General features: G+C 44.5%; 2 protein-coding genes across 4 annotated transcripts; one reads left to right on the plus strand and one right to left on the minus strand.

The window, feature by feature from the left end:
• Window positions 1-407: 407 nt before the first annotated feature.
• Window positions 408-12,098, minus strand: LOC134207620 (zinc carboxypeptidase-like). Of its 2 annotated transcripts, XM_062683348.1 has the most exons (3): window positions 12,012-12,098; window positions 11,562-11,954; window positions 408-1,551 (listed from the first exon to the last, which is right to left on the minus strand). In XM_062683348.1, exons 2-3 carry the CDS (start codon window positions 11,889-11,891, stop codon window positions 532-534), a joined length of 1,350 nt encoding a protein of 449 aa, XP_062539332.1. In that variant the 5' UTR covers window positions 11,892-11,954; window positions 12,012-12,098; the 3' UTR covers window positions 408-531. The 2 variants fall into 2 exon arrangements, with proteins under 2 accessions (XP_062539332.1, XP_062539331.1); XM_062683347.1 differs by having other exon boundaries at window positions 11,562-12,038.
• A 142-nt stretch (window positions 12,099-12,240) lies between these two features.
• Window positions 12,241-14,150, plus strand: LOC134207621 (zinc carboxypeptidase). Of its 2 annotated transcripts, XM_062683351.1 has the most exons (4): window positions 12,241-12,552; window positions 12,662-12,732; window positions 12,829-13,049; window positions 13,109-14,150. In XM_062683351.1, exons 2-4 carry the CDS (start codon window positions 12,723-12,725, stop codon window positions 14,096-14,098), a joined length of 1,221 nt encoding a protein of 406 aa, XP_062539335.1. In that variant the 5' UTR covers window positions 12,241-12,552; window positions 12,662-12,722; the 3' UTR covers window positions 14,099-14,150. The 2 variants fall into 2 exon arrangements, with proteins under 2 accessions (XP_062539335.1, XP_062539334.1); XM_062683350.1 differs by having other exon boundaries at window positions 12,241-12,732.
• The last annotated feature ends 1,405 nt before the right edge of the window (window positions 14,151-15,555 follow it).

Here is a 15,555-nt window from a genome sequence, read left to right on the forward strand (position 1 = left end):
AGCCTTTTCCGTTCTTCATGAAACCTCGATTAAACTGAGGATTGAAACCAGGCTTTTAAGTTGCAATAATTTGATGCATGTACTTGCGATGCTTGAAAGAGATTAGTTCGTTTCCCTAAACCAATTGCTAAACTGTAAGCTATAATCATCGTAAGCCATAATCATCGGTTAACAATTTAAAATCAATATATTTGAATTGAAGCTTTGACTCTCCGTTTACCGAATGGTGCAAGTAAATCGAAAATTCATGAAGAAAAGACTGATATATCAACACAGAGAGCAGACGTTCGCAAAGTTGTGTAAAACTTTGTACTGGTCATTTTGAAGTATGTAGTTATGCCCCCGCAGCGCGGTGCTAGTGTGCAAAGAATGGTGGTAAAAATTTGCCGTATTTTACTTTTTAGTAGACTATTGACATTGACAAATCAATTGAATTTGATGGTAATTTATTTATTACTCAATTAACATAACTAGCAGTTCATTTCATAGGAACTAGAAGGTAAAATATACCAATGGGTAATCGGTTTCCATCTACAATTCACCTTTTTGCCCTTCTGCAGCTCCATAGTACCCCAATTGGCGAGCAGTCTTGAGCATGGCCACATAAGCGGCCAACGTTTCCTCCCCAGTTGGTAGGATCTCCTCCGCCGGCAGAATAAACATATTCGTACTATCCGGAGGTCCTCTCAACTCGAACGTAAACGCCACCGGAACGTTGCACTCGCTGAAAGCCCAATCCACCGAGTCCCCGGACGATGGATAGATGGTCTCGATCATCGCCCCCGACACGTACTCCTTTCCGTGTGTGCGACGAATCGCCTCCGAGCCCCGTTCACCGATCGTCTGTAGATCGTCATAGTTTTGCGCCTTATCGGTCGTATAGCCGTACGGGAACATGATCAGCTGCGAAAACGAGTGCATCGAAAAGTACGTCTTAATCCTGCTGGATTCCGCATTCTCCTTGAGAAACTTCTGCAAAACTTGCGTTTCCGCCTCACTGGCAGCGGAAGCTCCGGCAAAGTCGTACGCACACGGATCCGAACTGGCTCCGATGCCGTTCCAGTCGCTTTCGAAATTCCGATTGAGATCCACCCCGCGGCACAGTCCGTACGGTTTGCGATTTTTGCGCCAGAGGCGATCCGCTTCAAAGGTGTACTTATAACCGTCGGGGTTCACAACCGGGAAAAAGAACCAATCGAAGTTCTCCGCCAGGTCCTGCACGTCCGGCACGGTGGACGTGAGCAGTTGATTCAGAATGTAGGTGCACACGGCGGGGGAGATCCATTCGCGGGCGTGTATTCCGCACTCCACGAAAACGGCAGTGTTGCCGGATTTTTTGGACAATTTCACTCCCTTGATTAGGTTGCGCTCGTAGCTTGCCTGAAGCGGAACCGATTGGAGGATGGATGGAAAGTTGGACACTTGCAAGTCGAGCCATTTATGGATGGTTTCCAGGTGGAAGTAGTGTTGCCAGTCGAGCTGTTTCGGGTCTGTTCCCCTCGGTTTGATGGTGAAGTCTTCCTTGTCGATCAGTTCCTGGATGTTGTACAACTGCAAGAAAAAAATAATTGGTTTTCGTGAAAGAAATACATATACATATCTTGCTATGTATAAAAATTAACTGGTTTGTGATCGTATTCGCATAAATTGTATATGTCAAGTCGAGTCCAGTACGAAACACTGAAGACGGTCTTACTGTTGTGGTCAAAATAAAAAAGCTGTAAAGCATCAATAGAATAAAATGGAATAGTATTAACTCATCTTTAATTTTCCCCAATTGTGTTTATTTTTTGATTTGAAACAAAACCTTCACAGGACTCGGAACAAATCCTTTACAAGATTTGAAACAAATCATTCACTACATTTGAAACAAATTCTTCACAGGATTTGGTACAAATCCTTCACAGGATTAGGAACCCTTCGTTGAAAGGATCTGGAACGAATCCTGTACAAGATTTGGAACGAATCCTTCACATGTTATGATCACCCAAATTCATCACAGGATTTGGAACAAATCCTTCACACTATTTGAAACAAATCCTTCACAGTATTTGGAAAAAAATCCTTCACAGGATTGGGAACAAATCTTTCACAAAATTTGGAACAAATTCTCCACAGGATTTGGAACAAATCCTTCACAGGACTTGGAACAAGTCCTTCACAGGATTGAGAATATCCGGCTCCGTAACGCTTTACGGCAAATAAGCCTTCCTATATGGAAGGCTAAAATGGAATGCCATTTAAAAAAAATAAAGATTGGAAACAAATCCTTCAAAGGATTTAGAACACATCTTTTACAGGATTTGGAACAAACCCTTAACAGAATTTGGAAAAAAAACCTTAACAGGATTTGGAACAAATGCTTTACAAGATTGGGAACAAATCCTTAACAGGATAGGGAACCAATTCTTAACAGGATTTGGAACAAATCTTCAACAGTATTTGGAACAATTCCTTCAATTTTAAAGAAAATTTTGAATCAATCCTGCACAGGACTTGGAACCAATCCTTCACAGGATTTGGAATAAATCCTTCACAGAACAGAACAAATTCTACACAGGACTTTGGAGCAAATTTTTCCTAGGATATGAAACAAATGCTCCACCGGATTTGGAGCTAATTGCTCACTGAATATAAATCAATTTCTTCACAGGATTTGAAACAAATCTTTCACAGGGTTTGGAACAAAACCTTTCACAGGATTTGGAACTAATCCTTCAGAAGATGTGAAGTAAATCCTTCACATGACTTGCAACAAATCATTCACAATCTTCCAAATCCTGAAGAAATCCTTGACAAGATTGAGAACAAATCCTCCACAGGATTTGGAACAAATCTGTTACAAATTAATTAATTTAATCCTCCCAGGATTTGGAACAAATCCTCCTTAGGATTTGAAATAAATCCTTCTCATAAAAAAATAAAACCTTTCACAGGATTAGAAAAAATCCTTCAGAAGATTTGAGACGAATCCTCCACAAGATTTGGAACAAGACAATTCACAGGATTGGGAACAAATTGTTCAAAAGATTTTGAACAAATTCTTCACAAGATTTGGAACAAATCATTCACACGCTTTGGAAGAAATTCTTCACATGATTTGGCACAAATCCTTGAAAATATTCCGAACAAATCCTCCACAGGATTTGAAACAAATCCTCAAAAGGATTTGAAAAATTTCCTCCACAGGATTTGCTACAAATCCACCACTAGACTTGGAACAAATCCTTCACAGTGTTCGAATCAAATCTTCTACAGGACTTGAAACAATTCCTCCACAGGATTTGAAACAAATCCTTAACAGGATTTGGAACAAAGCCCTTCACTGAATTGGGAACAAATCGTTCAAAGGATTTGGAACAATTTTGTTATAGAATATTGATTAATTACTTTGAAGGACATGGAACGATTCCTTCACAGGATTATAGCAATTCTTCCTCAGGGTTCCTCCGGAAATTCCTCCGGAAGTTCCTCCGGAAGTTCCTCCGGGAATTCCTCAGGAAGTTCCTCCGGGAATTCCTCCGGAAGTTCCTCCGGGAATTCCTCCGGAAGTTCCTCCGGCAATTCCTCCGGAAGTTCCTCCAGGAATTCCTCCGGAAGTTCCTCCAGGAATTCCTCCGGAAGTTCCTCCGGGAATTCCTCCGGAAGTTCCTCCGGGAATTCCTCCGGAAGTTCCTCCGGGAATTCCTCCGGAAGTTCCTCCGGGAATTCCTCCGGAAGTTCCTCCGGGAATTCCTCCGGAAGTTCCTCCGGGAATTCCTCCGAAATTCCTCCGAAATTCTTCCGAAAAATCCTCCAAGAATCCCTCCGAAAATTCCTCCAGGAATTCCTCCGGAAATTCCTCCGGAATTCCTCCGGAAGTTCCTCCGGAATTCCTCCGGAAGTTCCTCCGGGAATTCCTCCGAAGTTCCTCCGGAATTCCTCCGGAAGTTCCTCCGAATTCCTCCGGAAGTTCCTCCGGGAATTCCTCCGAAGTTCCTCCGGGAATTCCTCCGAAGTTCCTCCGAATTCCTCCGGAAGTTCCTCCGGGAATTCCTCCGAAGTTCCTCCGGAATTCCTCCGGAAGTTCCTCCGGAATTCCTCCGGAAGTTCCTCCGGGAATTCCTCCGGAAGTTCCTCCGGGAATTCCTCCGGAAGTTCCTCCGAATTCCTCCGAAGTTCCTCCGGGAATTCCTCCGAAGTTCCTCCGGAAGTTCCTCCGGAAGTTCCTCCGGGAATTCCTCAGGAAGTTCCTCCGGAATTCCTCCGGAAGTTCCTCCGGAATTCCTCCGGAAGTTCCTCCGGGATTCCTCCGGAAGTTCCTCCGGGATTCCTCCGGAAGTTCCTCCGGGAATTCCTCCGGAAGTTCCTCCGGGAATTCCTCCGGAAGTTCCTCCGGGAATTCCTCCGGAAGTTCCTCCGGGAATTCCTCCGGAAGTTCCTCCGAGAATTCCTCCGGAAGTTCCTCCGGGAATTCCTCCGGAAGTTCCTCCGGGAATTCCTCCGGAAGTTCCTCCGGAAGTTCCTCCGGAAGTTCCTCCGGGAATTCCTCCGGAAGTTCCTCCGGGAATTCCTCCGGAAGTTCCTCCGGGAATTCCTCCGGAAGTTCCTCCGGGAATTCCTCCGGAAGTTCCTCCGGGAATTCCTCCGGAAGTTCCTCCGGGAATTCCTCCGGAAGTTCCTCCGGGAATTCCTCCGGAAGTTCCTCCAGGAATTCCTCCGGAAGTTCCTCCGGGAATTCCTCCGGAAGTTCCTCCGGGAATTCCTCCGGAAGTTCCTCCGGGAAGTTCCTCCGGAAGTTCCTCCGGAAGTTCCTCCGGAAGTTCCTCCGGGAAGTTCCTCCGGAAGTTCCTCCGGGAAGTTCCTCCGGAAGTTCCTCCGGAAGTTCCTCCGAAGTTCCTCCGAAGTTCCTCCGGAAGTTCCTCCGGAAGTTCCTCCGAAGTTCCTCCGAAGTTCCTCCGAAGTTCCTCCTGAAGTTCCTCCGGAAGTTCCTCCGAAGTTCCTCCGGAAGTTCCTCCGGAAGTTGCTCCGGAGGTTCCCCCGGAAGTTCCTCCGGAAGTTCCTCCAGGAAGTTCCTCCGGAAGTTCCTCCAGGAAGTTCCTCCGGAAGTTCCTCCGGGAAGTTCCTCCGGAAGTTCCTCCGGGAAGTTCCTCCGGAAGTTCCTCCGGGAAGTTCCTCCGGAAGTTCCTCCGGGAAGTTCCTCCGGAAGTTCCTCCGGGAAGTTCCTCCGGAAGTTCCTCCGGAAGTTCCTCCGGAAGTTCCTCCGGAAGTTCCTCCGGAAGTTCCTCCGGAAGTTCCTCCGGAAGTTCCTCCGGAAGTTCCTCCGGAAGTTCCTCCGGAAGTTCCTCCGGAAGTTCCTCCGGGAGTTCCTCCGGAAGTTCCCTCGGAAGTTCCTCCGGAAGTTCCTCCGGAAGTTCCTCCGGGAAGTTCCTCCGGAAGTTCCTCCGGGAAGTTCCTCCGGAAGTTCCTCCGGGAAGTTCCTCCGGAAGTTCCTCCGGAAGTTCCTCCGGAAGTTCCTCCGGGAAGTTCCTCCGGAAGTTCCTCCGGAAGTTCCTCCGGAAGTTCCTCCGGAAGTTCCTCCGGAAGTTCCTCCGGAAGTTCCTCCGGAAGTTCCTCCGGAAGTTCCTCCGGAAGTTCCTCTGGGAAGTTCCTCCGGAAGTTCCTCCGGAAGTTCCTCCGGGAAGTTCCTCCGGAAGTTCCTCCGGGAAGTTCCTCCGGAAGTTCCTCCGGGAATTCCTCCGGAAGTTCCTCCGGGAGTTCCTCCGGGAATTCCTCCGGAATTTCCTCCAAAGTTCCTCCGGGAATTCCTCCGGAAGTTCCTCCGGAAGTTCCTCCGGAAGTTCCTCCGGAAGTTCCTCCGGAAGTTCCTCCGGAAGTTCCTCCGGAAGTTCCTCCGGGAAGTTCCTCCGGAAGTTCCTCCGGAAGTTCCTCCGGAAGTTCCTCCGGGAAGTTCCTCCGGAAGTTCCTCCGGGAAGTTCCTCCGGAAGTTCCTCCGGGAGGTTCCTCCGGAAGTTCCTCCGGAAGTTCCTCCGGAAGTTCCTCCGGGAAGTTCCGCCGGAAGTTCCTCCGGAAGTTCCTCCGGGAAGTTCCTCCGGGAAGTTCCTCCGGAAGTTCCTCCGGAAGTTCCTCCGGAAGTTCCTCCAGGAAGTTCCTCCGGAAGTTCCTCCGGAAGTTCCTGCGGAAGTTCCTCCGGAAGTTCCTCCGGAAGTTCCTCCGGAAGTTCCTCCGGAAGTTCCTCCGGAAGTTCCTCCGGAAGTTCCTCCGGAAGTTCCTCCGGAAGTTCCTCCGGCAGTTCCTCCGGGAGGTTCCTCTTCGTTCCTCCCGGGAAGTTCCTCCGGAAGTTCCTCCGGAAGTTCCTCCGGGAAGTTCCTCCGGGAAGTTCCTCCGGAAGTTCCTCCGGGAAGTTCCTCCGGGAAGTTCCTCCGGAAGTTCCTCCGGGAAGTTCCTCCGGAAGTTCCTCCGGGAAGTTCCTCCGGAAGTTCCTCCGGGAAGTTCCTCCGGAAGTTCCTCCGGGAAGTTCCTCCGGAAGTTCCTCCGGAAAGTTCCTCCGGAAGTTCCTCCGGGAAGTTCCTCCGGAAGTTCCTCCGGGAAGTTCCTCCGGAAGTTCCTCCGGGAAGTTCCTCCGGAAGTTCCTCCGGAAGTTCCTCCGGGAAGTTCCTCCGGAAGTTCCTCCGGGAAGTTCCTCCGGAAGTTCCTCCGGGAAGTTCCTCCGGGAAGTTCCTCCGGGAAGTTCCTCCGGGAAGTTCCTCCGGGAAGTTCCTCCGGGAAGTTCCTCCGGGAAGTTCCTCCGGGAAGTTCCTCCGGGAAGTTCGTCCGGGAAGTTCCTCCGGAAGTTTCTCCGGAAGTTCCTCCGGAAGTTCCTCCGGGAAGTTCCTCCGGAAGTTCCTCCCGGAAGTTCCTCCGGAAGTTCCTCCGGAAGTTCCTCCGGAAGTTCCTCCGGGAAGTTCCTCCGGAAGTTCCTCCGGGAAGTTCCTCCAGAAGTTCCTCCAGAAGTTCCTCCGGGAAGTTCCTCCGGAAGTTCCTCCGGGAAGTTCCTCCGGAAGTTCCTCCGGGAAGTTCCTCCGGGAAGTTCCTCCGGGAAGTTCCTCCGGGAAGTTCCTTCAGCAATTCCTCTAGAGATTCTTCCAGCAATTCTTCGGGAAGTAACTCCAGAATTTTTCCGAAAGTTTCTTCGGGAATTCCTTAGAAGTTGCTCAGAGATATCTTCCGGAAGTTCCTCCATGTATTCTTCCATTAGTTTCCCCAGGAATTCCTACGAAAATTTCTCAAGGAATTCTTTCGGAAGCTCAAGAATTCCTCCAAATGATCCTCCAAGATTTTGATCGGAAGTTCCTTCGGAATTCCCTTTATGAATTTCTCCGGAAGTTCTTCCGTAAATTCATCCGGACGTTCCTCTCGAGTCCAGAAATTTTACTACGAGTTTTATTATATTACCAATAATTATCCGATTTTAATAAAACTGGAATCATAGTCGAAAAAGAACATCTCCAATGTCCGCAGATTAAACTAAGAAATTGAATAAGGGCAGAATTTTTGCGTCTGATGGTTAAGTTTTATCGAAATCGGAGTATTATGAGCGAAATTATGCTAATTTGAATTTTGTCAAAATTTTGCCTATCTCACCAGTTTAGTTCAACTACTGTACGTCTTATTGGAAAAAAAGCTCCTAAAATCATTTTTTTTTTTGTTGCTATTATCATACAACATCCACCATTACGCATTATTGCCATAGATACCCCCGAAACCAGCCAAGGTACCCCCAGGGTACCCCAGGTTGAGAACCGCTGCTTCTCAGGATTCCTAACAAATCCTTCACAAGGTTGGGGACAAATCTTCCATTAGATTTGGAACGAACTCTGCACAGCATTTGGAACTTTTTTCTCTTTCTTATTGGCATTACATCCCTCACTGAGTCATTGCCGCCTTGCTGCTTAGTATTCTCTAAGCACGTCTGCAGCTATTAACGGAGAGGTTTCTAAGCCAAGTTACTGTTATTGCATTCGTACATCAAGAGGCTAACACGGTGTTACTTTTATGCCCAGGGAAGTCGAAATAATTCCAACTCGAAAGTTTCCTAGACCGGACCGGGAATCGAACCCAGACACCATCAGTATGGTCTTGCTTACCCTTTTTTATCTTTTCGAAATTGATACACGAAAGCGTTTTGCCAAATTATTGCAAACTGAATATTTAGGGTCTGTCTCATTTGGAGAATTAAACTTAAAAGTGACAGTTCGAAAATTAAAAAATCACCCCGTTATAAGAATGGCTGGTGCTACCCAGCAATTCCAATAGGACATCGATGGAAAATGATTCGATATCTGTCAAAAGTAATCTTGCTCTGCGAGCAGGGTTATTTGATAATTATGGAAATGTCACTTTTAAGTTTAATTTCAGTTTAATTATCCAATTGAGACAGACCCTTAAGGTGAAGGTGGGTTGAGTACCAAAACAAAGCTTTGAAAGTATTGGTACAATACAAACTGTCATTTACTGTAGTAGTATTGGTGTCGTATTTATGAAAAAACAAAGAATGTTAGTAGGGTGGTTCAAAAAACGACCCAGCTCCACCACGCTCACTTTATTCCGTCCCATGTTCCGAGTGTCCTCCAAGAGCCGATTTGAACAAAATCTGATTGAGAACAAGCCGGTTCAAGTTTGTATGAAAACTATGACGGGAAACTAAATCTTTCATTACACTGGCTACAGCGCTTCCCCTCCAAACGCTGGCGAAAAGAGAAAACACATAGCTGAAAGCAACATTCCAGAGACTTCACTGAACGCACCTTAGGAAAGATCCGTTGAAATAGCATTTTATACTCCGCTCACCCCCATGTCACACTTTTTGTATGAAGTATCTGCTCCTGGTGCGATAGATATCACAGAAAAAATGTGGCTATTTTGTTGAATTACACAAACACAATGTCAGCGGAACGGAAACGGCAAACTTAACAGAGAATATATGAGCTAACTGTCAAATTTGCCGTTTCCGTTCCGCCGACATTGTATTTGGGGCTTTATTATTATGCTAAAGATTTGCAACCTCGATTTAAATCGACTCCCAACTATTGGAACGTCCATTCAATATGCATTGTCTAAGGAGTTAAAGCTCTTGAATTTCATCCAGTCATATGGTCTTCCCCTCGCCAGCGCCCAATGACGGAGCGCCACAATCAGAATAATGTAAAATTCAACCTCGCCATATCAACTGCCATACAAACCTGAAAAGACCTGTGCACGGTAAGCCCCTATTCAAACCGACCGAAACCAGCGAATGACACCCAAAATATGAAACATAATCGACTGAGCGTGGCGGAGCAAAAGCAGTTTTGAACCACTCTGTTTTTTAGTTTGCTGCTATCCGTACCGGTGTTTACATTCGCTCCGCGATCAGTTGTCAATCGTTTTCTTCGGGCAAAAATTGCAGTTTATATTAAGTTTTCGCTTCAAACAAGTGACTTAATCCAAAAAGTGAAGTTTAATTTGCCTTCCATCAACATTTCGAGCTGCTCGTGTGCGGAGAAGTGTGTAAAAAATTGATTTTTTCAATGCCCTTTGAAAAGAAGTGGAGTGCAGTGATAAACCCACCAAACCGCGGACGGCTGTTAAATTGGCACGAAACTGCTGGCTTATGCCATATATCGAGCCGAAATGAATAGGAATCTTTGAAGAAACATGTTAGTTATCACGGGAAGTACATAAATATACTGTGAACAGGTTAGTAATCTGAACATTAAACTTTTGTTCGATGCTGTTCGATGCATTCGAATGTTGGTGGGAGAGGAGTGCGGGAGGTGTGGGGTTGATCCGTGGAAGGTCCGGTGCCATATTGACTGCCATCTTGGTACTCTTCCAACTATGTCCTTAACTTCATTTGTAGAAAATATGATCCTTTCGTTCGACGGTTTCCGTCATATGTTGAAAGGGTCTGTTCACAAATTACGTAACGCTTTTGGGGGGAGGGGAAGGTCCAACTTTCGTTATTCTTTGTTACACTAAAAGGTTGGGGAGGGGAGGGATACTACCAAACGTTACGCATAACGCAAGTAAAAAATTATTTTAAATGTTTTTTTAATCACTGACTGAAGTAATTGCTGACATGTCTTGATCAAGACAACAAATACGCATCAACCCATCCTCTTCGCTACCATTCTACCCATTATTGTCCCATGTTAGTCTTTGTAGTTTTATACTTTTTATCTCAGAGCAGGCTACTTGGTGCATTTTTTTAATTCTAAAAGACAGCGTATTAGTCATTAACGAAATCATGCATATAGCGGGACTGATGCGAGGACTGATGTGCGTAAAAACACCAAGCAAATATTGTATTTCTCGACATAACAGTCCCGCTAAACTATTTGAATGGTCATGGACGCAAATTTTATTTTCGTTTCTACTAGCTGCATTCTTGATATCCTTGTTTTTTTTAACATGTGCCGTTCCTATTCTAGCAGTGTTAAAAAATACCAAAACTCGCGTAGTATTTCATAAGGAAAAAAACTTTCCTTTAATATTTTCACAGTTACGCGTTATATGAGGGGGGAGAGGGGGTACCAAAAATGTTACTTTTTGTTACGAGGGGGAGGGAGGGGTCAAAAACTCGGATTTTTGCGTTACGTAATTTGTGAACAGACCCAAATATAAGCTTTTGAGATGCACAGCTTCAAGCACAATTGTTATAAACATGAATCTAAACCGATTGTGTATTCGATAGTCACAATCCACAACGGTGTCTCGGAATTGAATAATGTGGAGGCCTTCAAAATTGAACCGACGTGAGGCATTATGGCGTGATGAGGCAGACGGTGGTGGCACATTCCTATTTTGATTAAGGATGTATTGATTTTATTCACCACTAGCAGACCCGACGAACTTAATTTCGCTTAAAACTGATTTTTCCTCTGATTTAATTCTCGAGTTTTGAAAAAAAAATGTGGTTCATTTATATGGGAGCCCCCCTTTACAAAGCGAGGAGGGGTCTCAAATCATCTTAAGAACCTTCTCCGGCCCCCAAAACCTTCTGCATACAAATTCCGGCCGATCAATTCAGTAGTTTCCGTGTCTATAAGGATCAGACAGACAGGAATATTTTTTGCATGTACATAATATATATAGATATAGATTTTAATAACCTTTCCTTAATTTAGAATTTTTTGAAGTGTATCACTTCTAAAATGGAACCTCTTTTTCATCCAGCACGAGCTTTTACATTTGATGAAACAATATAATATATGTTCTGCTTGCAATTGCCACCTTTTTGCTAAGTAATTCAAAACAGATTTATAGAAATTGAGTTTTCTCTTTACATTTTTTGTCTCATGATGACACTTAATGCATCTAGTAACTTGATTTTAAACAGAATTGGCAAAAGCTAAATATTATTACATGTTATGCTCGAGAGATCGAAACGGTTGATGAAAAATATCTTTAATGAAGAAGTACAGCATTAATACTCCAAACGAGCAACCCAGATCAGCAAAAAGAGGAATCAATTGGATGTTCAATATAATATTGATCATTGATTGATTGGGATACTGCACACTTTAACGAAATCTTATCTCTTCACAACAGAATCCACTTACCAAAACCGAACCCTGAATATCGAACCGCTCCATCAGGTCGGTCATCTCGGCGATCTTCTGCGGCGCGACCATAATCGTCAGATTCTGGTTGGTGTGCCGTGCGTGGCCCATGAAGGTGTAACTATCGCTGCGGTTCTCCAGCTGTTGCATCAGCTGAACCTGCTCTTCGGTTTCCAGCAGCACCCGGTAGATGCGGAAGAAGTCGTAGCGGGCCTTGTTGGATGGGGCGGAGGAAGAGGCAGCAGCAGCACAGCCATCACAATCTGCGGCAAAGAGCAGGGTAGTGATGGCTACCGGGACGAGCAGGAGCAGTCGATTAAGTAATCTCATATTTTGGTGCGGAATCGGAAGCCGGCAGCAGCACAACCAGTTCTTCACGAAGCAAAATTGATACTGAGGATAGTGAATTGAAGAATACACAGCTGAGATGATAAACGAAATTATGTTTACCGACGGCGGGAAGATAATTTTAGTACGTTTTGATGAAGTTGTAGTGGAATGAACGAATCAGCTGTCAAGTTTATTTGATAAGAGCGTCGTGTATACAAGAATTTGATAGTGTGCGTGAGATAAATTGGAATCGGCTGTATTTGGCTGTCAGCAGGATTTAATAACGAATGACGGTGGTAAAAATTCATAAAATTACTAAGTGCAAGGGATCACGAAGTTGATTTATTTCGTATGAGCAGCACATCGATTAGTTTTAGCAAAAAAGAATTATGGTTGAATGCTTCAAATGAAATTTTCAAACAGTTTTCGCCTTTCATAAAGTTAAATAAAGTGCCATGACAAATAATGACAATAACTTCAAAAATGGGTAGAAGGTCCATATTTTTTACCGTTACTGTATCATAAATTCAGCTGCACTGTTTACATTTGGATGAACATGCCTAAATCTGTAGTGGTGAAAAATGTAAAATCAGACAATCTTGTTCGGAAGATAATAACCTCATTCAAAACGCAAGAGATTTGAATACCTGCATATCATTCAGTAAGTTATTATTAGTGCCAACCAACCTACAGTAAGCAGTAAGCTCAAAAGATAAGAAAATCCCAACTGACCACTTCCATTTGCATTGAAATTGATAACTCGTCGATAGATAACTTCACCGTCTATCATCCAACTATTCAGGAGAGGAACGGACCCGAATCAGTTTTAGCATGGCGACCGGTAGGCAAACATCGTACCTTCAATTTATTCAAATTGGAATCATTTTACTTATTCTTCCTTCGAACATCAACGCTTCTTCCGATGTCGCCGAAATAGAGAACCGTGCCCGCTACGACCACTACCGGTTGTATCGCGTCCAACTGGAAACTGACCGGCACGTGCAACTATTCCAAGACCTGGAAGCCAAAAGCGATAGTTGCACATTCTACGGCCATGCTCGACAGCCGGGGCAACAGCTGACCATCATGGTCGCTGCCAACAAGATTGCCGACTTTGACGATTTCCTGGATCGGTTTCTGGTTAAGGGGCGAGTGTTGGTAAGCGTCTATGGAATGTTCCCAATGAAAATAGCAATTTAAATTGAATTTTCTTGTAGGAATACAACGTTCAAAGCAGAATCGATGCCGAAGCGAAAAATGTCAAACCCACTACAGCAGCACCCTCTGAGTTCGACTGGAATAACTATTTCCACCTGGAAACAATTTATGCGTGGATGGATGACCTCGCTGAGAAGCACTCCTTCATAACCGTCATCTCTTTAGGAAATAGCTACGAGGGACGTCCAATTAAAGGAGTGAAACTTTCCCGGCAACCGGATAACAAATCCATCTTTGTTGAAGGTGGAATCCACGCCCGCGAATGGATATCTCCAGCAACTGCCACCTTCATCCTCAACCAGCTCATCACCTCAAGTGATCCTAAAATTGCCGAACTCGCCACTAAATACGATTGGTTCTTCTTCCCAACTGTCAACCCGGATGGCTACAAATTCTCCTTCGAGGGTGATCGCCTTTGGCGCAAGAATCGCCAACCGTACGGCATTTGCCGCGGCGTAGATTTGAATCGGAACTTTGCCAGCAACTGGGGTGGGATCGGTTCCAGTGAGGACCCGTGCAGCTACGACTTCTCCGGAGCGAATGTCTTCTCCGAACCGGAAGCTAAGGCGCTGGCTGATTTCATTCTGAACAACGCACAGAAGGAACGCATCCGGACCTACATCGCACTGCACTCGTACTCGCAGCTACTGATGTTCCCGTTCGGGCATACGCCCGAGAAGGTTAGCAACTATGAGCACCTGCAGTCTATTACGGATAAAGCAATTGCCGCGCTAACAGCCGTTCATGGGACCCAGTTCCAGGGTGGGAGCAAGTACGAGACGATATATCCTTCGAGCGGAGGAAGCATTGACTGGGCATATCAGGAGGCAAAGATTCCGATTTCTCTGACGTTCGAGTTGCGAGGGCCTCCGGACTCGACGGACATGTTCATACTGCCGGCGGAGCAGATAACGCCGGTGGGCGAGGAAACCTTGGCTGCATTCGTCGCCATTGTGGAGGAAGCCGATCGATTGGGATATTATGATTGATTTGTGAATTGTTTATTATTTGATATAAATATACATCTACTAGTTGTCTCGACATACTTTGTCTCGCCAAAAATTAATCAATTTTCTGATATATTTTTTTTGCGTTTACGATTAATTTAAAAAAAAACAAATCGGTACTTCGAAATGATTTTTCCGAAAGGATTTCACTCTGAAAACGAACTTTTTACAGCAACATCTAATACTCAAGTTTCTTATACCATTCGACACAGTTCGATGAGTCGAGGTGATGCTTGTGTGTGTGTATGTGTGTATTCGTATGTCTGTAGGGACATTTTTCAAATCTCTAAAACTCACATGACTTTGATGTCATAGGCTTAACCGATTTTATCGCAAGTTGTATCTACAGAGACACTCTTTTTATTGAATGCTATTTAGATTGATCTAATGCGTTCGCAGCTGACAAGAAAAATGGTTTAGGCAGTTTTGCATTCATTCCATATAATCGGGACTATAGAGCATTGAGCAGCTACTTTGCTATAATTACTCGATACTAAATTAATGATTTTGTGTGTTATCTTGTAGTTAAACGATTTAATGTTATGGAAATGTAATATATCTTCCAAACTTAGATGTATAATTATTAGAGGCGAAAGTATAATGATAGTTCCAGGTACGGCAGGTGAAGAATGTTTTATAGAAGTCGATTTTGAAAGCGAGCGGAGGGCGATATTTGTGACGGCACATATCACACGACCTTCCTTCTGCCAAGCTCCCATGAAGGGGAGGAAGAATATCAGTGAGGAAGCTTTCATTCTTCATGCCTGCCGCATCCTAACGGAACTATCAATTTTACTTTCGCTCTAATTCTATCATGAACATGTACGTCTAAGTTTGAAGATGATATTAGCATTCCATATCATTATAATTACTGATTGGTTAGAATCTCGATACAAATATCGATACAGTTATGTTCCGATTTCATCACGTTCCGATTTTGTCAACTCGATTTTATCGTCCTGATTTCAACAAAATTATTTCGTTTTCATCAACAAAAAAATTAAATATTTTTTTGGAGATTTAGCTTTAAAATAAAATAACTTGAGTTATTTTGGCCAAATATTGATTTGTAATATTCCAAGCACTCGGTAATAGGGCCGTAACTAACAAGAGAGGATTCTCTTCATCGACTTCGACCTTATCGGAATAAAAGTGACAAGGTGCGGGTTTGTTTGCACTTTATTACTTCAGGACGCTGGATTACATTGTTATCTGGCGTTCTGATATAACTGAAAAAATCGTTGAAATACTTTTCGGATGTCCTACGTCCAAACTGTTCTGGAGTACATATCCTGGAATGTCAGGAAATATGTCTACGAACATAATGTCCTAAGTGAGATATATGTCCAAAATAATCTATGTGATCATAAGACATAAATTGATCTTGTTTTGAATGAACGTAAACTATTTCAAGCAAACGCCTGTCGAAGTACATCGAT

Source organism: Armigeres subalbatus, chromosome 1 (assembly GCF_024139115.2).
Source record: "Armigeres subalbatus isolate Guangzhou_Male chromosome 1, GZ_Asu_2, whole genome shotgun sequence".
NCBI lineage: Eukaryota > Metazoa > Arthropoda > Insecta > Diptera > Culicidae > Armigeres > Armigeres subalbatus.

Coding starts and splice junctions, on each gene's coding strand:
- LOC134207620 (XM_062683348.1), bottom strand. CDS start 11,891: ATGAGATTACTTAATCGACTGCTCCTGCTCGTCCCGGTAGCCATCACT. Junction 1,552..11,561: donor ATATTCAGGGTTCGGTTTTG/GTAAGTGGATTC, acceptor TTTTTCTTGCAG/TTGTACAACATCCAGGAACT.
- LOC134207621 (XM_062683350.1), top strand. Junction 13,050..13,108: donor TGGTTAAGGGGCGAGTGTTG/GTAAGCGTCTAT, acceptor ATTTTCTTGTAG/GAATACAACGTTCAAAGCAG.